The sequence below is a fragment of the Panthera uncia genome, assembly GCF_023721935.1.
Source record: "Panthera uncia isolate 11264 chromosome C1 unlocalized genomic scaffold, Puncia_PCG_1.0 HiC_scaffold_4, whole genome shotgun sequence".
Lineage (NCBI taxonomy): Eukaryota > Metazoa > Chordata > Mammalia > Carnivora > Felidae > Panthera > Panthera uncia.
In genome coordinates, this window is record NW_026057585.1 from 84,925,389 (window position 1) to 84,951,128 (window position 25,740).

The following is a 25,740-nucleotide window of genomic DNA, read 5'->3' on the forward strand; positions in this document are numbered from 1 at the left end:
GGAAGGAGAGGAGCTTAACCAAAGTTTGGTTAACAAGCATTTTGTTCTGATTGATCAGTGGGGACAAGCAGTTCATCTAAGCGTTTACAAGGGAAAGAACTGGAATTTGGAGTCTGTGGCTGGCCTTGACATACATGCGTATACAAGGGAGCACCCGTGAGTTTTATCTAAGTCATATAAGGAGGCGTGTTTCTTTGCAGTAAGCTGTGTTCTAGAACACAAAAGGGTGGGATCGGGTTTCTTAACCTTCACTGTTTTCCAGGATCACAGCGCTGGGTGAAGCTCAACATTGTCAATACAGGGACATATGCAAAAATTTAAGTATATACAGAGAAGTGGAATATGGGTAGCTTCACTTCCTTCTACTGGGTTACGTCATATTGTTTTCCAAAGTGGTTGTACTAGTTTCCACTCCACAGCAGTGCATGGGAGATCCAGTTACTCTGCACTATCACCAGTACCTAGGATTTAAAATTTTTTGCCAATCTGGTGGATGTTAAGTACGTCTCACTAGATTTCCTTGATAATTAATGCGATTGATGCTCTTTCATTGTTAATTGGATGTTTAGTCCACTTTTCAGTTGGATTATCTCTTTCTTAGAGATGTGTGGGAGTGCATGAATACGCTTTGGAAGAAGTGGATGGATGAACCACTAAAATGTCTCTAAACTGAGAAAACGGAGATTAGGTGTGGGAAATCCCCAACAACTAAAAATCTTAAAAAGTGCCCCTCCCTCAGGCTTCTAATTTTATCATCATCAGAGTCTTATGAAAGCGATCTGTAAACACATTTCCCAAGTGATGTTTTCATCATCGCCGGCTGCTCTCTGTGGGAAACCGACCCCAAATCCCGCGCCTTCTCAGCTCCTCAACCACCACCCAACGGACTAATCACCAGTTACACATCATCGCACCACGGGGGCCTCGGTGCCGCGATATTCTCGCGAGAGTTGGAAACAGCCGATCATGTGACAACGCAAGATGGCGGTGCCCAGCGAGGCGGAGGAGGAGGCCACAGTCTACTTAATAGTGAGCGGCATTCCCTCGGCTCTGCGCTCTGCCCATCTCCGGAACTACTTTAGCCAGTTCCGAGAACAGCGCGACTGTGGTTTCCTGTGTTTCCACTACCGGCATCGGCCTGAGCGGGCTCCTTCCCAGGCTTCTCCCGACTCTGCCCCAACTCCTATCGGCCAGGTTCTCGCCCAGACTTCAGTCACCGATGCCCGCACTCTTTCCCCTCCGGACTCTGCTCCCGCCCAAACCCGCACCTGCTGTTGCGTCATCTCGGTACGGGGGACAGCTCAGGCCCAGCAGCTTCTTCGCATGTACTCCGGCCGCCGGTGGCTGGATACTCAGGGGACTTGGTTGCCGGGTCGTTGTTACATCCGCAGACTTCGGCTACCTACTGAGGCATCAGGTACGGATGGGAAAGATAATAGACTAAGCCTACCGAACCTGGAACAGGGACACCTTTCATGAGGGGATAAGTCAGGTCTCTGATTATCAGGCTCTTTAAGAGTTTAGGTCATTGCCGGACAGAGCTTCAGGCTCAACGCCATGTTAAGTTTAGGGGTGGAGGTCGTGGGGGGAGGGTACGGAAAGAGGCCTATTGGGATGATCCTTCTTTTTCCAGTTTATTACATTTCTTCTGAGACCCTTTTTTTTTTTTTTTTTTCTCTCTGAGAGGTCGATATTGCACTGACACAGAAGGAAAAAAGGGAAACGAGGCTTCTTAATCACTTATTGTCTTTATTACATTTTTTTGTTGCTTCCTACCCAGCCCTCTCTTGGCAAGATGCAAATGAAAAGACAATCTCTTTTCTCTGGACAGCTCTGGAAGTCACTTTGATGGGTGGCAGGGAACAGTGCAGAGTTCTCTAATTCATTTATTCGACAAATCTAGCTTTTGTGCTCACCCAGTGTGATTCTCGCTGCTGTGCAGAAAACAGACATAGTCTGTGCTGAGGATTCAGAGAGGAAAACAGATCTGTAAAAAAGTAACTGTCACAGAGATGGCATTCTAATTGTTAACATTTGCTGAGCACTTCCTGTGTGCTTACTAGGCATTGTTCTAAGCCTTTCATTTTCTTATTGACTCCTCACAACAATCCTATAAGGTAGGAGCTATTGTTACCCATTTTATAGGTAAGGATACTGAGGGATACAGAAGGTGTGTTACATGCCTAAGGTTACAGAGCTAGGAAGTGGCAGGGTCACAGTACAAACCCAGGCATATTGACCCAGAGCCTATGCTCTGTATCAGCAAGTGTGAGATGACAGAGGAGGGAGAAACTGCTCTCCTAGAGGGATCAGGAAATGTGGCTTTTCATCTGGATCTGAAAGATAAACAGGAGTTTGTGGGAAGGAACGGTGTTCAAAGTAAATGGCACTTGCAGAGACACAGACAGAGATGTGAAAGTCCATGGAACTTTCAGGGCATGTTAAATTGTTTGGTATGGTTGAAGCACATGGTTTGAGGATGCGCAGGGAGTGGGGGTTGGTGGCAGTTGAGAATCAAAAAGTCGACAGGAACCAGATCTAAAAGAAACTTGTGTGCTCAGCCGAGGTGATGAGAAATGGCATGAAATTTTTAGGTGGTTCTGGTCAGGAAATGGAGGAAGTTACTCTGGAAAAGTATGAAAGGGAGGAACAGCATTAGGCTAAAAGATCTGAGCCAATTTCTGGCCCAAGTGTTGCTGGAGGCTTCGAGGTTTCAAGAGCCATTCTTCCTTCTGCTTTCCAAGGTTTCGGCTCCTTTCCTTTCAAAACCCGCAAGGAGCTGCAGAGTCGGAAAGCCCAGAGTGAAGCCTTTACTCTGGCTGACCTGAGGCAACTGCCAGAGCTGAACCCACCAGTGCTGATGCCCAATGGAAATGTGGGGACTCCTCTGCGGGTCTTTTTGGAATTGATCCGGGCCTGCCGCCTACCCCCTCGGATCATCACCCAGCTGCAGCTCCAGTTTCCCAAGACAGGTTCTTCCCGGCGCTATGGCAACGTACCCTTCAAGTATGAGGACTCAGAGACAGTGGAGCAGGAAGACCTTGTGTATACCGCCGAAGGCGAGGAAATACCCCAAGGAAGCTGCCTGGTGGACATACCAGCCAGCTCCTATGGAGAGCCAGAGGAGGAAGGGGAAAAGGAGGAGGAAGAAGAGTCACACTCAGATGACGTGAGTAGAGTGAGCTACCCTTTCTTTGCTGGCAGCTTAGAGAGGCTCGGCCATCAATATACTACCACTCTTCAATTGTGTATTACAATAGTTCTAAACCTGGTGGTGACGGGGCACCTGGGTGGCTCGGTCGGTTAAGCGTCTGACTTCGGCTCAGGTCATGATCTCACGGTCCGTGGGTTCGAGCCCCGCGTCGGGCTCTGTGCTGACAGCTCAGAGCCTGGAGCCTGCTTCAGATCCTGTGTCTCCCTCTCTCTGTGACCCTCCCCCATTCATGCTCTGTCTCTCTCTGTCTCAAAAATAAATAAACGTTAGAAAAAAAAAAAAAATTAAACCTGGGGGTGGGGTGGGGGTGGGGCGGTTCTCAGGAGAATTCCGAAGAGTTAGAACTCCCTGCAATTAAATATAAAACTATAAAACTGCCTTTGCATGTGCAAATACGCATTTCTTTGAGGAGAGAGGCCAGAGCTTATCGGAAGATTCTCAAAGGGACCTTCTTTGCATTCTCTAGAAGGAATATAAGGAGGGTTCTCTTCATAGATGAAAATGTACCCACCAAGAAGTAAAATCATCTAAGGAATTAGAGGCAGATGTGGGATGTGAACTTGGTCCCCTTTGCTGCTTGTCTAACCTCTGTGTGCTTTTATTACGTGGCTGAGAAATCACATCTATTTTCTGACCTTGAGTCTGTGGCTTGAACACCAGCTTCCACTCTCATTTTTTATCATGTGCGATAGACATTTCTTCTACCTCTTTCTCCAGATTTGGGTGTTCATCAGTAAAATTAGGAAAGGTGTGCTTTGGGGGGAAACTTTGTGTGTGTGCATACTCTGGGTAAAACAATAATTCATCTGTGTCTTCCAACCGCCAGCCCAGAGCTGCCAACATCTGTACTACATCCTTTGTGTAGTACTCTCTGGACTCTTCCCAGCGCCTGCTCTGCAGCAGTGATTCCTGAGGCTTCTTGGAGTTTAACTAGGACAGGAGCCCCCAAGATTTCAAGCCAGGAGTCATCCTATCATTCTGCAAGTCTAGGCAAGCAGTTGTACACATAGGCTAGCGCAGGATTCCAGAGACACTCCAAGATCCATTTCCTGCCCTGGAAGAGCCTTAATACTGCCTGAAAAGAAAAAAGTAGCAGCATCTGGAAAGGCTGTATGGTGTAGCCACGTGGGTTTGAATGCTGGCTCTGCCACTCTCCATGTACTATCTTGGGCAAATCACCTTATTCCTCTGGACCCAGGTTTCCTCATCAGTAGAATGGGAATGATGGTACTCAACCTCGCAGGGCTGTTGGGGTGATTAAAGGAGCTAAGTTATGAGAAGGGCCTGACGCACAGTAGACAATAGGTATTACTTATTGTCCCTTTTTTCTTTACGACATAACGTATAGAGGCCTAAACAGCGTGTACCGATTACCTCCAAACTGAGGAGTTTGGAGATGAGCGAGAGTGCTGTGGCCTCAGTGTGGGGGCTTCACGTGGGCTGTAGAACTTGAGGGATGAGGATTCACCAGGTGAAGAGAAAGTGGTGGGAGAGGAGGGCAGATAGTCCCAGCAGGGGGAACAGCATGGCCAGAAGCACAGGGATAAGAGGAGTTGGGCTTGGGGGAAGGCACCAAGTGTTGTGACACGGGATGGAGGGATGTGTTGGGCAAGGCTCCAAGGACCAAATGTGTGTTGCTTCTAAGAGAAATTTGGAGGCATGGAGCCTGCTGTGCTCTGAGCTGCCCTCCTTGTGGGCATGAGGTCAGGATGCTGAACAGACAGATCACCTCTGTCCACCTTCTCCAAGGACGATGACCGCGGTGAGGAGTGGGAGCGTCATGAGGCACTGCATGAAGATGTGACCAGGCAGGAACGTACCACTGAGCGGCTCTTTGAGGAGGAAATCGAGCTCAAGTGGGAGAAGGGCGGCTCCGGCCTGGTATTCTACACTGATGCCCAGTTCTGGCAGGAGGAGGAAGGAGGTAATGCTGGCATCCAGGCAAGGGCAGGAGTGATCCCTGCTGCATCCACTCAGGGCTCTCCATTCCACATGGGGATTCTCTGGCAAGGAGGCCAAATCTGGGGCTAGAGAAGAGACTTACCTTGATTGTGTATGAGAGGCCGGTCATCCTTTTTGAGGGTGGCAGATTAGTGGAATGAGGAAAAAATGCCCTCCGCCCCTGCAAATTCTGAATGCCCCCCAGCGGAGATATTTTAAAATATAACCAAAAGCCCCAAGTTCTAAGGGTACCTGAGTGGCTCAGTCGGTTGAGCATCTGATTCTTGATTTCAGCTCAGGTCGTGATCTCATATTTCGTGGGATCGAGCCCTGTGTCAGTGTGGTGCCTGCTTGGGATATATTCTCTCTCTCTCTCTCTCTCTCCCTCTCCCTCTCCCTCCCCCTCCCTCCCTCCCTCCCTCTCCCTCTCCCTCTCTTTCTCTTTCTCTCTCTGTCTCCCCCTCTCCCCCCACCTCTCTGCCCCACTCGTGTGCACTCTTGCTCTCTCTCAAAATAAATAAACATTTAAAAAAAGAGCCCCAAGTTCTAGAACATATGTCTAAGTCTAGATTTAACTCTCAACAGAACTGTGAATCCTTACTCTCTTTGATGCTTTTTATTTGCAGACTTTGATGAACAGACAGCCGATGACTGGGATGTGGACATGAGTGTATACTACGACAGAGGTACTGGGCCAGGGATTACAGTATGGGGAGGTGGAACGGGTGCCCTGACCTTGCAAGGACTCTCTACTAGGGCTTGATTAGCAGAGGCCAAGACAGGACCAGTTCCCCTGGGGTAGCCCACTGAGAGCGTTCCTCTCTTAAATCATCCCTAGTTGTGTGCATTAAGTGCTGGTTGTGGGCAGAGCCCTTTTCCTTTGTAGAGGCAGGACATGTGGGGTCAGCCCTCAGGAGGCTCTGGTTCTGATGGGCAGACCCTGGTAGAATGGGAGGTTGAGGTGTTCAGGCTCTGGTTGAGAATTTAGATTCTGGAGGGGTGCCTGGGTGGCTCAGTTGGTTAAGTGTCTGACTTTGGCTCAGGTTGTGATCTTGTGGTTTGTGAGTTCCAAGCCCCACATGGGGCTCTCTGCTGTCAGTGTGGAGCCCTCTTTGGATTCTTTGTCTCCCTCTCTCTGCCCCTCCCCACTCGCTCTCTCAATCTCTCTCTCAAAAATAAACAACAACAAAGATTTTTAAAAAAAGAGAGAATTTAGACTCTGGAGTCAAAAATGACCTGGGAGAGGTTGGGGTAGGAGGAGAAGACCTGAGTTCTAATTCTGTTTCTCATCTCATGGCTCGGTGACTTTTCTGTACCAGTTTCCTCATCTGTAAGATAGGAAAGCCAGGGTTCCTACTTTTGGTGAGCCTCCAGTCTAATGAGAGAGATCATAGTAAAGTAATAAAACACCATTCATCTTTAGATGAATATGCAAATCTTGTGAGGAGGTCCTAGAAACCTGATTTGCCCCCTTTCTGCTGAGAGAGACCCTTCTACAAACTGAGCTCTGCTTCCTCAGATGGTGGAGACAAGGATGCCCGAGACTCTGTCCAAATGCGTCTGGAACGGAGACTCCGTGATGGCCAGGAGGATGGCTCTGTGATCAAATGCCAAGTGGGCACCTTTGAGCGCCACACCAAGGTAAGCACTGTGTCTAGCCCATCGACCCCTCTCTTTTCCTTCTCTATCTCCATTCTTTCTGCCACCCCCACCCCCCTGCCCCGCAGCCCCATCTCTTGAGTCTTTGCCATTCCCTCCACAGGGCATTGGACGGAAGGTGATGGAGCAGCAGGGCTGGGCTGAGGGCAAGGGTCTGGGCAGCCGGTGTTCAGGGGTGCCTGAGGCCCTGGATAGTGATGGCCAGCACCCTAGATGCAAGCGTGGATTGGGGTGAGTATGGCCAAGAGACTTTCCTGGGGGCCCAAGCTAGGCTTCCATCTGTACCCTGGTTTCCCCCCTTCCCTCTGGTTTTGGAAGGGTATTGGAGACTCCTAGGGTTGAGCTTCAAAGCAGAATTAGAAGGAAAAGGTAGGTCTGGCACTATTAATTTTTTAGACCAAGCTCTAAGGCTTGATAGGATCACTGATCTCCTGTGGAAGTCATGCCCCCTGGTCTGAGGAGTTTGGACTTGATTGCTGTTAGGGAGTGCCTGCAAGTCACAGAATGGTGACCGTTTGTTCTAAACTCTATGTATTATTTAAAATGAAGGCAATATGTGAGACCTCTGGTTGCTGGCACTGTCGATGGAGAGATAAGAGGACTGAAGAGCAAAGATCCAAATTTAAAGGCTCGATCTGTGGGACAAACCAGACGTGCAGTAGCTACTTCTCTGTCTTTTCCCAACCCTTTATTGGAGTTTGAGAGCAGGCCTCTCAGTTGAGCCCTTTTTAATGCAGGTACCACGGAGAGAAGCTACAGCCATTTGGGCAACTGAAGAGACCCCGTGGAACTGGCTTGGGGCTCATCTCCACCATCTATGATGAGCCCCTACCCCAAGACCAAGGGGAGTCACTGCTCCGACGCCAGCCACCCACCAGCATGAAGTTTCGGGCAGACGTGGCATTTGTGAGGAGTTCCAGCTGTGCCTTGGACAACCCCTCAGAGCATGAGTGACAGGTTCGGGCCTTCCTTAGTATCACTCATAACTGCACACCGGTGGCAGCCCTCTGCCTTGGCCTTATGTCCCACCACAGCCGAAAGAACTCTGGGACCAATAATCTGCGCAGCTTGTTCACAGTGTTCTGTTCTGAACTTGCCTTCTGGCGCTCTACCTCAAGGACATTTTTACCAAAAGCCCCCTATCCTCTTTTAATATTAGGGCTGAATGACCTCAGTGGTCTCCTAACCCCAGTCCCTGTTTGGGCTTGCCCATGTTGCCTCCTCCAGTACCTTGAACAGTTGGATTGACTGAAGTTGTCAGCACAACCTTCGCTGAGCGGGGGGTTCACTGTAAAGGTCAGAAAGAGGGGGAAACGGGCCTGGAAGAGGAGAGGACCCGCGGTGCTTGGGAAGGGACGATCTTGGGGCGGGCCCTCCATCGCCTCCACCCGTGACTGGCTGGGAGCAGACAACGGAAAGGTCGCGGGAAGGTGGCCCGGGTCTGTGACCTAACGGGAGAATAAAGAAGTTTACTACCAGATTTCTCTGTATCTTCCAATTTGGGCCGGGGGAAGGTCGGGAAAATCTGGGCTAGAGTTCCCCCCCACCACCCCAAACCCGCTAGCGGAGCCCAAACCCGGAGGGGAAACGCTCCGTGTCGCCACGCCCCTAGGCGTCAAGCCGCGCCGTCATCCTGGGGGCGGGACTTCCTCTCGGGGCTCCCGTCGTTTCCGACGTCATCCGGAAGTCGGGCGCTGGTCCCCTTACACTGCGCGGGTGTCTGCGGTTCCTCCTTCGGCTACCCCGGGGCCGAAGTGTACGTCGGGGATCCCGTAGCCTTCGGCTTGTGTCTCAGCCGAGCTACTTGCTCCGCACGGGGCTGCGTGCAGCCTATGGCGGGGGCCGCCCCGACCACGGCCTTTGGGCAGGCGGTGATCGGCCCGCCTGGTTCAGGGAAGACCACGTACTGCCTGGGCATGAGTGAGTTCCTGCGCGCGCTGGGCCGGCGCGTGGCGGTGGTGAACCTGGACCCGGCCAACGAGGGGCTGCCGTACGAGTGCGCTGTGGACGTGGGCGAGCTGGTGGGGCTGGGCGACGTGATGGACGCGCTGCGGCTGGGGCCCAACGGCGGCCTGCTCTACTGCATGGAGTACCTGGAGGCCAACCTGGACTGGCTGCGTGCCAAGCTAGATCCCCTACGCGGCCACTACTTCCTCTTCGACTGCCCAGGCCAGGTGGAGCTCTGCACGCACCACGGCGCTCTGCGTAGCATCTTCTCCCAGATGGCGCATTGGGACCTCAGGGTGCGTCTTGGGTCGAGCAGGCTTCTTTTGCAGATGGAGGAACTGAGACAGGGAGGACAGATGCCACGCCCCCATGTCACACAGCGAGGTAGGGGCCGAGTCGCTTTGGAGTAAAACTGGTGTGAGTTCGAATTCAGGCTCTGCCACTGACTCGCTGTGTGGTCCTGGGTAAGTCAGTTTCTCTCTCTGAACCTCAGTTTTCTCATCTGCACAATGGATGTACTAGCACCCAATTTGGGGTTGTTAGAAGTATGGAAAGGGTTATGTAGAAAGTGGCATGGTGATTGCTGTTGTGACTTGGTGGGCAAAAGTAAATGAAATAGAGTCAGATGTAGTCAGAATGGAACTAGTTGCCCACTGGGAGACGTGGTGCAAGGCATCTTGTAAGGAGTAATGCCCCATATCTCCTGGCAGAAGGAAATGAGTGTAGCTATTAGAATGGAGCAGAAGCAGGAGGAAACTAATGGGGAAGGCTTGTACTCTGTCCTCAGAAGTCCTCAGTCTCTTGAGAAAGACGTAGGCCCCGATGTTTCCTGCCTTCCCAGGCCACTCACCCCGTCTCTTCCTCTCCTTCCAGCTGACTGCTGTCCACCTGGTGGATTCTCATTACTGCACAGACCCGGCCAAGTTCATTTCGGTACTGTGTACTTCTCTGGCCACGATGCTACATGTGGAGCTGCCCCATGTCAACCTGCTCTCCAAGATGGACCTCATTGAGCACTATGGGAAGTTGGGTGAGAGCTCCTGTTCTGGGCAGCCAAGGAGTAGGGAATGAAACATCTCAGCTGCAGGGAGCTGCCTCCAGGTCCTGACTCCTGTTTATTTTGTGCACTCTGTATGCTAGATATTGTTCTAGATTTGGGGGACAAGAGAGCTATAGATGGTGATATGTACGCTGCAAAGGAATTAAAGTGAATGGTTGGGAGTGAGTTGAATGAGCAGCGCTATTTGAGGATGAGATCTGAATGGTGAGAAGGAGCCAGCCAAGGCTGAACTGTTCTAGGCAGAGGGACCAGTAGGAGGAAAGGCCCTTAGGGAAGGAGTTTTTTTGTGTTTAAAGAAACAGTGGGGGGAGGGGAGGAAGCCCAGAGTAGTTGAGGTAGCAATAGGGGAAGGGTGGTAGGAAATGAGGTCAGAGAGGGGGGCCAGGGCTAGAACCTGTACTGTTGAAACACTGGGGAAAGCCAGTGATGAATATTAGGCAAGGAGATAGCACGAATTAAGAACATCATTTTGGCTGTTTTGTGGAGAACGAATGAGAATGAGCAAGAATGCAAACAGAGATGTTGAGGAGGTTTTTTGCAGCAGCCTAAGCAGTGGTGGTGGGAATGGAGAGAAATGGATCGATCCAGAACTTACTCAAGAAACAGGGTCTCTTGGTGGGTTGGATGTGGAGACTGAGGAATTAAGGATGACTTCAGGGGTGCCTGGGTGGCTCAGTTGGTTAAGTGTCCGACTCTTGATTTCGGCTCAGGTCACGATCCCGGGGTCATGGGATGGAGCCTTTCATCAGGCTCCGCCCTGAGCATGGAGCCTGCTTGGGATTTTCTCTTTCCCTCTGCCCCATCTTCCCTACTCACATATGCTCTGTCTAAAAATAAATAAGTAAATAATTTTTTTTTTTTTTTAAGGCTAGCTGTCAGGTTTCCAACTGAGCCAGTGGACAAATAGAGGCACCTTTGTCAGGGTGGGAAAGATTGAGGGAGAAGCAGGCTGGCACAAGGCAGGAGAGTTGCCTAGGGGCCTCATGGCCAGCATTTTTTTCCTGCACAATTAGTGCTCTCCTGAGCTGGGGGCATCAGCTCCCTAAATAGCATCTCCAGGCACAAAGGAACCTAGAGAACAAAAACTGAAATGACCAGCAGGGAACAGGAAGAAAGGTTGTTGGGATCATGGGGTCATAAAGTGTCAGGGCATTGTCCAGGGAGGCCTACTGGCTCTCAGTCAGGACATGGAGGGATGTCAGCACCTTGGAGGGGCCGCCTCAGCTCAGAGTCCTGGTCCATCTCTTGTTAAGCCCAGAAGCCCTATTTTATCAGTGCCCAGATTTGCAGTCTTCCTGAGCCCCTCTCCTCGCCTTTCATGGCCCCAGATGGCTACATGGTGATCCCTGACCTTTCTAGCTCTGACTCTGGCCAGTCATCCTTACAAAAGACTGTTGTGCAAACCAGATGAGGCCATTGAGGCCCAGAGACATTACATGAATAGCCCAAGGTCAATCACATAGCTGATGTGTTAGCTGAGATGAAATCTAAACCCACATGCACCTGGCTCAAACTGCTTAATTCCTGGGGAGAAATGTACCTATCAGGCAATCCAAGAAGTTTGTTGGAATGCCCGGAACATTATTCCTTGCAGGCAGAGGGATGTCAGTTTCTGATTAGAACACAGGAGCCAGAATGCAGGGAGTGGGTCAATCAGTCTCCAACAGCCTGATTGCCTTAGCTCATTGTGGGCCAGACCAATAGAGTAGCCCAACTGACTTGAGTTTTTTGGCAGAAATGGACCGTGCAGGGAGGCCCAGTTTCCTTTTCTTAGAGGAAGTTTGTATTCATAGAACTCCGAGTCATCTAGTCTGATGTCCTCATTTTACATTAAGAAGGAACTGGCCCAGAAGGGAAAGTGATTTATCCAAGAGGCACCCTGCTACAATCCTTATAGTGCGTGTGCTGGGTCCTGGGGCTACTACCTGACTGTGAGCTCCATGTGGCACGGACCCAGCGCTGTTCTTGGTACACATTCGATACCGTTATTTGTTACCATTGAGCAAGTGCTTCTCTGTACCAGACATTGGGATTTATAGCATTTAGTCCTCACAGCAGTCCTGTATAGCTACTACGTGGCAGAACCAATGGGTAAAACCAAGTATTTTTTTCTTAGTAACTTCATTTCACTTCCTCGACAAATATTTGTTGAATGAACGAATGAGGGAACGAAGACAAAAGGAAGAAGGAAAGGAAATGTGGTTCCTGTCCTTGGGTCTTTTACCCTGATGCCAATTGCTCCTGAACACCAGTTTCTCTCCTTAGCCTTCAACCTGGACTACTACACAGAGGTCCTGGACCTCTCCTACCTGCTCGACCACCTGGCTTCTGACCCTTTCTTCCGCCACTACCGTCAGCTCAATGAGAAACTGGTGCAGCTCATTGAAGACTACAGTCTGGTCTCCTTCATCCCTCTCAACATTCAGGTACTAGGGACTAAGAGGCCTCTTCCCTTGCCTGTAGGCTCTGACAGTGCCTGGAACTTCACCAAGCAAGGGTACAGGAGGCTCGGAAGGCCCAAACAGTGGTCTTTGTCCTGGGTCCAACTATCATTCAGTCCTCTTGGTTTTAGGACCAGTGGCTGTCATGGGCAGGATTCCAATAAAGAGAATAGACCAGACTTTGGCCCTGTCTATTCTGTATTGCTGGGTTTTCTCTACACATGTTCCCTCATCCATGTGAAAATGGGTGATATCAGAAAGTCACCATCAAGGGACTTGACCAAAGCTAAAGATAGGTCTCTCGACCTCATTTAGGATGGGCAACTATGTGTTGACTTTGCAAAGTAGTACCCAACCCCTGTGCATGGACTTGAGCAAACTTATCTCTTCCCTGTTTAATGCCATGCTTTTCTCCTCTGAAATGAGAAAGTGAACTCCACAATATTAATCCTAACAACTACCACTTATTGAAGGCTTTCTGTACTAGGCATTATGCTAAGGACTTGTACGTGCATTATTTTGATCTTTCCTTCCCATCATGTGATGTATGGACTGGTCTTATTACTTTTATGTGAATGAGCAAGTAGATTATATGCAGATTTATTGGGTGCCTAAGTTAGCTAAGTACTGTGCCAGGCACTGAGGATACCTCCACAGAAAAGTCCTTGACCTCATGGGGCACACAGTCAAATAGGAGAGGCAGATGAGTTAATAACTTGTCAAAAGTAAGCTCTAATCAGAGCTGTAGGATAGACCCAGGGGACTTTGGGTGTGCATAGAGGAGCTTATCTGTTCTGATTTGGGTGGGTTGGTGGTCAGGAGAGATGGGATGTAGCCAGGCCTCTGGGGACAAGTGGAACTACTCCAGGCACAGAAGCTGCATGAGGCAAGGTTGAAAGGGATGTTTGGAGGCTGCGGGCACTTTGAAATGTCCTCAGTTCCACACACCTCTGTTTCACTCACAAGGCTGTTTCTCTCCTCCCCACCCAGGACAAGGAGAGTGTCCAGCGGGTCCTACAGGCTGTGGATAAAGCCAATGGCTACTGCTTCGGGGTCCAAGAGCAGCGAAGCCTGGAGGCCATGATGTCTGCTGCAGTGGGAGCTGATTTCCACTTCTCCACGTATCCTTGCTCTCTAGCCTCTAGGCCACAGCCAAGGGGGGACATGAGGCTCAGGAGTGGCCACATCTCCCCTTGTAGATGACTGATCTCTTGCTGACCAGTTGGGCTCCTTGGTGACTGTCTCTCAGGTGCAAAGACTGGTCCCTTAGATGGCTTCAGTGTTGGTTGTACCTGAGGACAAAGGAGGATACTGATCAGAAGGAGCAGCAAATACGGATGCAAAGAAATGAAAAGGCATTGGTCGTTTGGGAGAGATGCAAGGGGTTCAGTTTGCTTCTTGTCCTGACTGTGAAAGGGAACGGGGGTGTAGGGGTGCAGGGGTAGTAGGCAGGGCTGACGGTGGGGGGCTTGCATGCCCTGCTGAGGCGTGTGGACTTCCGCTTGTGGGTGGGCGGTGGGAACCAGCATAGCCTGGTTGTGCAGGGTGTGACATGGTCAGGTGTACGTTATTTAAAAGCCCTCCGAGTGCAGAAATTGCGTTTAAGGGATGTGAGCGGAGGCACAAGAGTGTTTACAGTCTGTAGATGGAAAGAGATGAAACGTTAGTAGTAAGAACGGAAAGAAGGGTACAGAGTGGATAAAAGGAGGTGGGCTACCAGCGTTGGTGACTGGGTGGTTATGGGAATAGATGGAGGTGGACCAGAAGTGAGACTCCCAGGTTTCTGGCTAATACAGCGGTACGTGTGGGCAGTTCTGTTGGTCACTGAGGCAAGAAAAGGAAGGGAAGAGGACAGGGTTATCACCTGGATGGGAGGGATGGACGCTGGCAGATGTGCTGTGTTTGAGGGGACCGTGCGACAGCCAGAGCTGTCAGCTAGACCTCCAGAACTGGAGCTGGATTCGTGACCAGTGGGATGGAGCTAAGGTCACGTGCAGGTGTCCCTCAGGTCACTGAGGCCGCGGGTGAGGCAGGACAGGAAGCGCAGGCCCACTAGGATGGTTTCAGACATTTGACACTTACACAGCATGCTGGAGACCAGGGGGGCTCCAGAGCCCTTGGTATGGAGGAAGATCATTCCAGCCAGTACCTTCTGATCTGTGTCCGGCCCTGCCACACGTGGGAAACCAAGCTCGCAGGGAACCAGACAGGTTGTAAATAAAATGATGGCGGTAGAGCGCGCAGTGCTTGCTGAAGGGGTTGAGCTGCTACCTCACACTTGCAGTTAATGTGGGCAAGTTCAACTGCAGGTGCTCAGCAAACATGTGAAGGGGCAGTTTCGGTAGTCCTGAATTTTTTTGTACGCTGTGCGTTAGTTACTTTATGCATCCGTACGTGTTATGCAAGGTTCTGTTTGTAAAACGGTACACTTTTTGATAGATGATTTAAGGGATTTTCAAAGGTATTTTTAACCGTATGCATTTGTGCTGATTTTATTTATTTTTATTTTTTATTAAAAAAATTTTTTTGCGTTTATTTATTTTGAGAGAGAGAGAGTGGGGGGGGGGAGGAGCAGAGAGAGAGGAGAGAGAGAGAATCCTAAGCAGGCTCCGAGCTCAGTTCGATATCTTGAACCGTAAGATATCACCTGAGCTGAAATTGAGAGTTGGGACCCTTAACTGACTGAGCCACCCAGGCGCCCCTATTTGTGCTGATTTTAGATTCTGCCCCCTACCCTAATCCTCATAAGGTTCAACTTCACTCCACATCTAAGACAGTTAAGGATTGGGGCACCTGGGTGGCTCAGTCAATTGAGCGTCTGCCTCTTGGTTTCAGCTCAGGTCATGGTCTCACGATTCATGGGATCGAGTCCCGCATCAGGCTCTGTGCTGCCAGCACACAGCCTGCTTAGGATTCTCTCGCTCCCTCTCCCTTTGTCCCTCCCCCCAGCACGCTCAAGAGTGCACTCAAAATAAATAAACATTTTTATAAAAAGATAACTAAGGATTGGTATAAAGAAGGGAAACATCAGCTCTCCTGAGGAGCATGTGGGTCAAGGAAGCTTCACCAAGGCAGTGGCGCTGGAATTGTGTTATCTTAAAGTGAGGGTTAACCAGGCTGATTAAGAGGAAAAGGGAATTCAAAGCAAAGAGAGTAGTATATACAAAGGCATGGCGGTTCAAGGTCAAGGCACGTCTGGGGAGTTGCAAGTAGAATAGCACGACTCGTGGGCAGGACAGGGCTTTGGCTGAAGAGCAGTGATAGGGCCAGACAGATGGTCAAATAGATGCAGGGTTCCATGTGCCCTGCCCAGGAACGTGGACTCCAGGTGGAGTCCAAATGCAAGTTTGAGGTTATTTCATGTCAAGGAAGATGGACTCCACTCATCCTGAGTGATTCTCGGGGCGACTTGCACAGGAACAAGGCATTATTTCTTGAGAAAAAGAGAGGGGGAAGGGGCACAGGTTCAGAGTCTGCTTGAGTAGGGGTGCGGTGGATTTTGGTGGATGGATCCCTAAGAGATGAGAAAGAAAGTCCGTACCCTGAACATCATTTAGCGAACTACGTACTCTACTGGCAAAATCTCATTTAATCCTCATTCGGTCCCTTTTTTTTTTTTTTCCTCAAGTTCATTTATTTTGAGAGAGAGAGTATCCCAGGTATCTGCACTGTCCGCGCAGAGACTGATGCAGGGCTTGAACTCAAGAACTGTGAGATCATGAGCTGAGCCGAAACCAAGAGTCGGACGCTGAGCCACCCAGGCGCCCTTCAGTCCCTTCGTATAGATGAGGCAGTTGGGGCTGTGAGAGTGACAGGTCCAAGGTCCTTCTCCCAGGATGTGCTGGAAGGACAGTTCAAACCTCAGTCTCCCTGGTTGTGGAACCTCAGTTTCTACTAGGCGAACCTCACTGGAGTCACCTAGTAGAACAGCCACGGTGGCCATCCTTCCGTGTCTAACTGCCATCTCCTCCTCAGACCCACACCCAGGCCTCAGGCCGGCCAGCCTCACGGGGCTCACTCAGCAGTATCACAGTCTTTTCCTCCGTGAGTCTGATTGGCATCCTTCCCACTCCATGTCCCTGCTGTCCCAGAGAGGTAGAAAGAGAGAGGTAGAAGGCACCGGATAGCGCAAGCAGAAGTTAGTTGTTATCTTTGAGCTCCCCTGAGTTCCCTCCCGTGGCAGAAGAGAGGTCGGAAACACTTAGCACCTGCTGTGTACTAGGTGCCATAGTAGGCACTTTGTATTGTCTTCTTTGAGCCTCACAACTCTATCTTACAGACGAGAAAAAAGGATGTGGCAAACTCAGGATTTAAACCCCCAGTGGTCTGGCTCCAGAGCACGTGACCTAACATAGCTGCAGGGTTAGTGCCGTCTGGTCCTTTGATCCTCAGCAATGTGGGGAAGAGGCGAATACAGAAGCATTTGGGTCTGGATTGTTTGTTTGTTTAATGTTTGTGTATTTTTGAGAGAGAGGAATCATGTGCAGAGGTAGGGGAGGGGCAGAGGGAAGGGGACAGAGGACCCGAAGTGGGCTCTTTGCTGACAGCACAGAGCCCGACGTGGGGCTTGAACTCACGAACTGTGAGATTATGACCTGAAGCGAAGTCGGACACTCAGCCGACTGAGCCACCCAGGGGCTGGGGTCTGGGTGTTTTGAGGGGCCTCTCAGACCCAGTGGGTGCCTATTGCCTGGAGCTATAACGGTGAGAAAGGGAGAGGGGTGGGAGCAGAATCCGCCAGACGTGGCTATCGCGAGGCATCAGTAGAGGTCGGATCCTGCCCAGACCAGTTCCCCACCCTTGCCTGTGCCAGCATCCTTGACACGCCCTCCCTCAGCACCCTGGGCCTCCAGGAGAAGTACCTGGCATCCTCAGACCAGTCGGTGGAGCAGGAAACCATGCAGCTGTAGCAGCGAGCTGGGCCCTGCAGAGCAAGAAGCAGAACCCAGCATTGGAGAAAGCGGCAGCCGCCAATGACCACGGACAGCCCTGCCGACTCAGATCGAGAGCAGTCTCCCCAGCCGGGCAGAGCACTCGCTGCACCCTCAGTGGTTGCTGTTGCCAGGAATTCAGCACCGGCCCCACTCGGGCTACGATGGGATGTGCTACAAACACAAGAGTTTACTTTCTCCTCTTTGTACCTCCAAGCTTTCCTCAACCGTCTAGGTCCAGAGAGTTGGGGCAGAACAAGGGAACGGGACCTTCCCTTAGAAGAGGCCTATTTCTTCATACAGGACATCGTTCCCGTCCAAGCACAGGACTGTGCTAGAACTAACACTCAGTCTCCGGTGGTGCGGTTTTGTAAATTCGCAGTCGTAGCAGTGAGCCCGGTGCCTGAGTTTCCACAGGTGATGCTTCCTAGCAGATCTGAGTGTTTTGTTTTCATGGTATTTATTTTATGGTTTTATTCCTTTGGGGCAAGGGTTAACTAGTTTTCCATTTATACTGGTCATTAAAAGTTTACTTTGAAATTGCAAAAAGTGAGTTGTTTAAAGAAAAATATTAAGTATACAGCATGACCTCATAAGGAGTGTGGCTTGAGGTTGGAAATAATGGGGTTTGCTTCCTTTGGTTCTTCCTGCAACTGGTTGAGTGTAATTCATATTTTCAACCAATAGGTGGCAGTCCAGGCTTAGCAGTCACAGCCCAGAGGCAGCAGGGGACCGATGGCAACTGTGCCAGAAGTCTCATTTGCAGACACTTGGTCCTGTTAACATGTGAGAAGGGCTCGGCCTTTTACAAAGTGCTTCCACACACATGGTTCTCCTGTGGCTCTCACAGCCATTCCCGGAGACCTAGACAAGATGGAATATTAGGAAGCCCCATTTTACAGTGAGGAAACAGATGAGTTTGAACTTGGGTCAGCCTGGCTGTCTCATTGTCCACTTTGCTGACTTCTTTTCTTTTTCTTTCTTTCTTTTCTTTCTTTTCTTTTCTTTTCTTTTCTTTTCTTTTTTTTCTTTCTTTTCTTTTCTTGTTTATTTGTTTACTTTGAAAGAGAAAGAGAGCATGCGGAGAGGGCCAGAGAGAGGGAGAGGGATTTCCAACAGGCTTCACACTGCCAGCACAGAGAGCCTGATGTGGGGCTCGGACTCACGAACTGTGAATTCATGACCTGAGCCGAAATCTAGAGTCGGACTCTTGACAAACTTAGCCACCCAGGCGCCCCTTTGCCGACTTCTTAATGGTGAAAAGTCACGGCCCTTCTCCCACAGGATTTGTGGCCAATCAGGGGGAAGAATTTAAACACCTGTAGAGTATTACTGACTCATAAATCAAGGGGAAGATAGGTCACTGGGGGTTTGGGCAGTTGGAGAATTCAGCTTAGGAAAATCTGTTCCGAAGTGGCATTGAGACGGGGGTGACGGAGCTTTGCTTCCCAATTGGAGGAGTCAGAGCAGAAGGCAGAAGAGTGAGGGGCTGTGAGGAGGCTTCTCTAGCTGGGAGAGTATGAAAGCAGCCGACCTCTGCTCCCACGCCTGGCCGAATGGGGGGTAATTACTAGGTGCTGCTTCCCCAGCCTCTTTCATCTGAGAAGTTCAAAGCACCGTACCCCTATTAACACCCTACAGTAGGTGGGGAGGATCAACAGCAAGCCAGGGAAACTGAGGCCAGGAGGCGCAGCCTGGGGATGCCTGTGAGTCACTTGTGGGGCCCGGAGCCCAGGAATCCTGACGCCCAGGTTGCTGGACAAATCCCTCATCAGGTAGGGTGTGAGGGTGGATCCTGTTTTGGAACATAGGACCAGCAGCTGTGGTCAGGGGTTCTGCTGCTTGCCCCGTCACCCTGGCTCTTACCAAAGCAAACCAGCTGGAAGGAAGGTGTCATTTGAACTTTATGGCCTTGCATCCAAGCACTCTGAGCATTTATTCTCTGCAGTCACGGAGTGGAGAAAGGTGGAAGTCAACCCACAGTTAATTTTCAGGCCTTGGTGTGATAGCAAGGGTATTTCCTCCTCCAGGGAATGTAGCTCCGTTCACCTACTGATGGCAAGATGATTTTCTGTTCCCCTGCCATGGTGGGGAGGAGTTGGAAAATGAAAAGAAAATAAGTCACCCATGATCCCATAACATACAAATAATAAAAAAATCTTTGTAATCTGCAATAAGTTTTATATTCAAATGTATAAATATATTTTGTGTTTCTCAGTCTTTTCTATACATGGAGAGGGGTAGCTAGAGCATTTGTACGAGTGGAATATGTTATACTTGCTCTGTAACCTGCGTTTTCTAGTCAACACTTATTTCATCCAGTTAAAAATATAGAGACCTTTTTAACGTCTACATAATATTCCATGGTAAGGCTATGACATTGTTTACCTGTCCAGACTCCCATGGTCCAGACTCCCTAAGTCATTACCAATTGTTTGCTGTTGTAAATTGTACCGCGATTATATTTTCGTACTCAAATCTTTGAGCCTCTGATTTTTAACTTCTGGAGAGATCCTAGAGATGAAACAGCTGATATTTCCCAGGTTCTGGATTCATATTGCCAAAATGCCTTCCAGAACAGTGGCACCTTGCCTCTCACAGACACTGTCTGAAAGTGCTCTTCTCACTTCCAGACCTCACTTGGCAATCATGAACAACTCCTGGAGGGAGGAAACCATCTCTGAGTGCCTTAGAAGGGACCTTCCCGGTCTTCTCGGCTAACCACTGACATTAGGATATATGCATTTCCTGGCTTTGAAGTGAGGACTCCCCCCGCCCCGCCCCCAAAATTGGGGAAGATACTGTTTGGAACTTAGCAGAGGCCACAGCTAATTGGAAAGGCTTCCAGCCCAGATAAAGAGGCTTAGGAGTGAACGTGATGCCCTAAAACCCACAGAGCTGAAGCACAGCCAGTCTGCTCTCAGCTGTTTCTGAATTAGCAAGATGCTCACCCACAGTTGGCTGAGAATAGGAAGCCTGATCCCATTAGAGTCTGTGGGAAGTTCTGTCTTAAGAGATTCTCTCTCCTTTCCCAGGGCTCCTGAGAGGGGAGGGGAGTGATGGCAGACCCATCCCAGCTCTAGGAAGAAGGAAGAGTCCCAGATTAGTGCACACTTTGATGAAATCAGGCCTGCTGAGGGGAGGGGAAAGCCCTACACCTTATTATCAACCCCTTGTGTCAACTCATCGTGTCCTTCATTTCCAGCCAAGGAGCCAACTTCAGACAGCCCCAGATGTCCAGGTGGCCTAAGACTGAGGAGCTATGAGGGGATGGGCTGGGGATTTGGAACCCAGACGAGGTGAGAAAATACGAATATTGGTAAAAATGCTCCAGACTAGACTACATCGCAAAGTTTTAATTTTGTTTCCCCATCCAAAACCTTGAAGCAGTTGAGGGAAATGAGAGGCCCCTTCAAAGCCATCCCCATCACGTGAATCTACAGCCTCCTTGCTGCAAGAATCTGAAATCAGGTTTTTCCCAACTGGACATTTAGACATTGGAGGGTGTGTGTGTGTGAGTGTGTGTGTGCGCGCGCGCACGAGCGTGCACATGCATGTGTGTGAATATCTGCTTGCTGTGCAAATACGGCGTCAAGAAGTGTTCCTAGTGCTCCCCTTCCCACTGATCACCACCTCTTCCTGGACATTAATCCTGAAGCCTTCACAGTCCTCGTGGAATGAAAAAACAGCAAAGGAGGAACACTGGAACGTGGGTAAGATTTCTCCCAACTCTTGAGTCGTACCAGTGGTCACTAGCCTATTCTGACCTAAACATCAGGCCACTCTACAGTCAAGACAGGGACATTTCAGGTTCACTTTATCTGGGGGGAGAGCGGGGCGGGGGGGGGGGCATATGTCTTCCTTCTTTTCTTCTAACAAATACCTCTTGAGTACCATCATCTGATGTATTAAATATTGTGCCTAGACACAGACTGAAGACTCCGTGCTTTCCAGAGTCTGAGGTTTCCTCCTTTATCTCTAGACAAATAATGAGTTAAATTTCCCAGAGAGCAGCCAGAAGATTGGGTGGAGATGAGAGATGAATCAGCCTCTGACACCCCCAGGGTGACATACCTGTCTGCTACCCCCACAGACATTCCTGGCTCCTGACTCAGTGGGTAGGTGAGGCCGTGGGGGGGGGGGGCGGGGGGGGGAAGGTTCTGAGAGGAGGAGCACCTACCCTGCAGAAACCTGCCTCCCCCCCCCCCCCCCCCCCACAGGAGGGGTGGGGCGGGGGGGGGGGGGGCTGTGAACAGAATTGAAGAGGAACAAAGAATGTAACCAGGTGAAGAAACCTTAATTTAGTGAACGTGCCAGCAAATTGGTCCTCTGCACAGTCTTTTCTCATGAAGACAATTCCTTTCTGCCGGGCCCCAGGGTGGTGTTAGATTAAGAAGTCTTCCTTGATTATTGGAAAGTCACCAAGATACGAGCAGGGCGGCATAGCATAATGTGGTCCTTTTCAAACTTATTTTTAACTCCTGAAACTCCAGTATACAAAACAGACCTATGTGTGGCTACCTTAGCCAACTCGTGCGGAAACAGGGGCAACCCAGACTGCTGGGCTCCTGCCCTGTGGCAGTTTATGGGGAACCCTCCGAACACGATTTGGAAACAGCGGTTGTAGTTTAAAAACCATGGGCCTTGGAGTTAGACGTGCTGCCCTCTCTAGACACAGAAGTCATTGTATGACCTTGGTTATTAGGTTATTGAACTGCTCTGAGCCTCGGTCTCTTCATACACAAAGATGATATGTATTGCTGTGAGGATCAAGGTGTGAACGTGGCTGGCACATGGCCGTCATGCCAGCTGCTATGATTACTGTACTCTGTTCTCTAGGAAGAAGGACTGGGGCACTGTGGGTCAGTTGTGCAATCTTGGTGCAAGCATCCAAGATTAGGTCTTCCCAAAAAGGCACCGGACATTCGGACATTGGATGTGTGTGTGTGTGTGTGTGTGTGTGTGTAGGAGTATCTTGCCTTTCGGGAAGGAGCCATAGTGGCCTGCCTGACCCCAGTGACTTGGCCTCCCTCAGGTGCCTGGTTAGTTCGGAGAAGGCACCTGACTCCAAAGGCACCCCTTATCTCCCATTCCTGTGGATCTGCAGAGCCAGTTTGCATTTTGCTGTCTCAAGGAAGTACATACATGAGAAGATACCTTCTTTAGAAAATTTTAGGTTGTAGATTTTCCTCATACCACTCACATTCTTGGGAGAGGAAGATCTTTGCAAGGGCTTAGCCTCCATTTCCTGGGGGGATAATCTGGCAGTACAGGAAGGATAGGGCTGGGGTTACTTGAATCTTTGTGAGCCCAGTCTCTGTCTAGACAGCCCTGCCTCATCCCAGAACCAGCTTTATTTCCATTTCTACAATAGCACTGGCACTAAACCGGTTTCCGGGCGTTTGGAAGGATGGTTTTAAAACTGAGTTCCAAGGGGCGTCTGGGTGGCTCAGTCAGTTAAGCATTAGCCTTCGGCTTAGGTCATGATCTCACGGTTTGTGAGTTTGAGCCCCACATCAGTCTCTACTGTCAGCACAGAGCCCATTTCAGATCCTGTCTCTCTCTCTCTCTGTCCCTCCCCTGCTCTCTCTCTTTCAAAAATAAACATTTTAAAAGAGTTATTTAAAAATTAAAAAAATTAATAAAGCCGAGAACCTTCCTGCGCAAAACCCTGGCTGGAGACACTGTAGGAAGAAAGGAAAAATGATTAGACAAAGTTACCATTTTTAGGAAGCTCTCTCAGGAGATGAGAAATAAACTCAGGACCTAGCTGCAAACCCAGAGGCAGAGGCAAGTAGATATGAATCATAACTGAATTAATGTACCTATATAAACTAAAGGAGTTGGTAGGATATATTCTGTAATACTGTATGTGTGTTAAAGGGAGGTGGCTACCCATGTTTTGACCTGAAGATGGGCTTTGAAATTTGGAAAACCTGTGGAAAGGCCAGTGGAACCAAAATAAAATGCACCTGCCACGAAACTCATCCTTCTTGAGGGTGCAGTCAGGGGTTTTTAGTATATTCACAAAGGTGTGCAAATACCAACTATTTGAATCTGGAACATTGCATCACCCCCCCCCCCCCCAAAAAAAGTCTGTGCCCAGTAGCAGTCGGACTGAAGAATTTTACCTGTCAAATTCTAGCCAGGAAGAGACGGCAAGAGATGCTAGACCCCACTCTGGGTAACAGTAAGAATGCTTTAGAGAGATTATGTCGTCAACAAAAAGGTCCAAGGCTTTCATGGTCAGAAGCCGGTGCCTAAGCCAGCTCACATCTAGCCATCTGATTTGGTGATATTCCAACCCACAGCATCTGCTTTCGAAATCTGTCAGCACCAACACACTACCTCAGGGTGGCTCATTTCTTTCCCGATATAGCGCAACCATGAGTGGTATAGAGGGGAGAGGCAAAAGTCAGAGGCTGAGAGAAAAGAAGAGAGAAGTACCTTTCCCAGGACCTACCCCATTAAGAGAAAGTCACCAGACCTGCCTGGTAAGAGAAACTGGGTCACTTCCAGAGCCGAGGGAGAGTCATTTGCCCTAGCCCGGAATCTCTGCCTGCTTTGGAACCTTGAAACCCTACACCCTTCCAGGAAAGGAGAGGAGAATACAGGCGACTTAGAAGGCAGCAGGAGTGGTCCTGCCAGCTTCCCCTGTAGAATTAGTATCTCTGATAAAAGCCTTCAATTTCAAGTCCCCTGGTTGTGACCAAATTTGGACTCTGGGGAATCTGATGAGGCTGGACCGAGATCCCATTTTGCCAGGGGAAGCAGTGACCACTTGATGTCAGGACCCTGTCTCAGGTGGACCGGTGAGCATGCAGGTCAGCTTTGGCAGTAAAGGTGCTCCTCAGGACGGGGGCTGATTATTGGCACAGAAATGGATAAATCCTCGACTACTGATGCTGGAAGGATTCATAATAGCTAACGTGTATTAAACATGCACTATGGGCTACTATATGTGCCTGTATCTTCTCAAGCTTCATAGCAACTCTTAGAGGAAGGTACTATTTTTTAGGGGCACCTGGGTGGCTCAGTCGGTTAAGCCTCCGATTTCTGCTCAGGTCATGATCTCATGGTTTGTGAGTTTCGAGCCCTACGTCGGGCTCGGTGCAGACAGCTCAGAGCCTGGAGCCTGCTTCGGATTCTGTGTCTCCCTCTCTGCCCCTTCCCCACTAGTGCTCTCTCTCTCTCTCTCTCTCAAAAATAAATATTTTTAAAAAATTAAAAGAGGAAGGTACTGTTTTTTAACCCCACTTTATAAACGAGGGCACAAACACACGCAATGTTCAGAGCCTTGACCGAGAAGGGCTGGGATTCAAACCCAGGCAGTTTTGACATCACCGTTTGTTAGACTTTTGCCCAAGCCCTTTGATACTGAAGGGGAAACTGAGACCCAGGGGATGTATGGCTTTTCCAAAGTCGCACAGCCAGTCATGGACACGATCCAAGCCCGTCGGTTCAGGGCTGCCTGGATGCTGGAGTGTAGTGGGGACGCCTTGGTGGCAGGGCTGCCGACCCTGCCCGCCCGGCCAGGCCCGGGCACCACCGCCCGGTAGAGCAGATGACTCAAAGGGCGGGGACTGCTTTTTCCGCACGGCCCCTCCCCGTCCCGCTGCTCTGAGGATGCGGAGCTCTCGGGCCGGGCGGGTGACAACTTGTCTGGGTGAAACCGGCAAAGCGCCGCCTCTGGCCCTTGGCGGGTGGCGGGGGCCCCTCAGTCCCGCTGCGCGTCGCGACGCCGGCGGGGCGGGCCGGGTGGCGGGAAGACGCCCCGCGCGCGTTTCGCCGCTCTCTCCCCCATTGGCCAGTCGGGCCCCAGGGGCGGTACCCTGAGCGGCTCTCCGCCGGGATTGGACGGCAGCGGCCTGGGGCCCGCCTCCAGCCCGGGGCTGCGAAGGCTGGAGCGAGCCAGGCGGCCGCAGGTCGCGGCGTGCTGGAGCCGGGAGCGGAGGCGGCAAACAGGGATGGCCTGGGCGGGCCTCGGCTCCCCGCGGCCCTGCCCACCCAGCTCGCGGCTCCTCCTCGTCCGCCCGTTTCAGGTCGCCCCCTGGTCCGAACACGGGGGCGGGCACTCCCCTCTCCTCGGATGTGGGCTTTTAATGGCGTCATGCCCCTGCCCAGATTGTGCTCCCCTCCTCTCAGACCCGAGCCCCTGATGGGACTGTTCCTCCCTTGCAAATCTAGGGTGCGCACTGCCGCTCACTACAGCCTTTCCTTGCGGCGCTGACTCCCTGCTTTCCTGTCCCCCGCAGGTCTGAGATCTGGAGCCTCCCGCCCTGCGGCCGGGGCCGAGCAGCCTCAGAGCCGCCTTTGCGCTCGCCTGACCCTCCCAGGACCAGACCGGTTTGTTGGGGGTCACCGTGATGGAGAGCTGAACACTCCCCACCCCACCCCCACCCCCCCACGATTGGCACCAGCCTCTCACCTGGAATCACTGAGCCAGCCCCTTGAGAGGTCAAGAAGCAAAAGTCAAGGTCTCTGTAAATCAGAAGCCAAGCCCTGTCCCACCCCTCCGCCAATAACTGGAAGAGACAGGAGGAGTGT

The 25,740-nt window shown here is 50.6% G+C and overlaps 2 protein-coding genes across 3 annotated transcripts; both read left to right on the forward strand.

Annotated features, from left to right (window-relative positions):
• Positions 1–855: 855 nt before the first annotated feature.
• GPATCH3 (G-patch domain containing 3) lies at positions 856–8,294 on the forward strand. Its single transcript, XM_049617700.1, has 7 exons — positions 856–1,417; positions 2,745–3,169; positions 4,964–5,138; positions 5,782–5,841; positions 6,675–6,796; positions 6,918–7,045; positions 7,552–8,294. The coding sequence occupies exons 1-7, from the start codon at positions 982–984 to the stop codon at positions 7,766–7,768; spliced, it is 1,563 nt and encodes a 520-aa protein (XP_049473657.1). The 5' UTR covers positions 856–981; the 3' UTR covers positions 7,769–8,294.
• A 180-nt stretch (positions 8,295–8,474) lies between these two features.
• On the forward strand, positions 8,475–19,544 carry GPN2 (GPN-loop GTPase 2). 2 transcript variants are annotated; one of them, XM_049617710.1, is made up of 5 exons: positions 8,477–9,057; positions 9,635–9,791; positions 12,087–12,247; positions 13,253–13,383; positions 17,100–19,544. In XM_049617710.1, exons 1-5 carry the CDS (start codon positions 8,647–8,649, stop codon positions 17,170–17,172), a joined length of 933 nt encoding a protein of 310 aa, XP_049473667.1. In that variant the 5' UTR covers positions 8,477–8,646; the 3' UTR covers positions 17,173–19,544. The 2 variants fall into 2 exon arrangements, with proteins under 2 accessions (XP_049473666.1, XP_049473667.1); XM_049617709.1 differs by lacking the exon at positions 17,100–19,544 and having other exon boundaries at positions 8,475–9,057; positions 13,253–17,084.
• The last annotated feature ends 6,196 nt before the right edge of the window (positions 19,545–25,740 follow it).

What these genes read in the sequence shown, in the direction of transcription:
- GPATCH3 (XM_049617700.1), top strand. Translation starts at nt 982, where the DNA reads ATGGCGGTGCCCAGCGAGGCGGAGGAGGAGGCCACAGTCTACTTAATA. An exon ending in CTGGCAGGAGGAGGAAGGAG is followed by an intron (nt 5,139 to 5,781) that starts GTAATGCTGGCA and finishes TTTTATTTGCAG; the next exon opens with ACTTTGATGAACAGACAGCC. An exon ending in AGATGCAAGCGTGGATTGGG is followed by an intron (nt 7,046 to 7,551) that starts GTGAGTATGGCC and finishes TTTTTAATGCAG; the next exon opens with GTACCACGGAGAGAAGCTAC.
- GPN2 (XM_049617709.1), top strand. Translation starts at nt 8,647, where the DNA reads ATGGCGGGGGCCGCCCCGACCACGGCCTTTGGGCAGGCGGTGATCGGC. An exon ending in TGGCGCATTGGGACCTCAGG is followed by an intron (nt 9,058 to 9,634) that starts GTGCGTCTTGGG and finishes CTCTCCTTCCAG; the next exon opens with CTGACTGCTGTCCACCTGGT. An exon ending in TCATCCCTCTCAACATTCAG is followed by an intron (nt 12,248 to 13,252) that starts GTACTAGGGACT and finishes CTCCCCACCCAG; the next exon opens with GACAAGGAGAGTGTCCAGCG.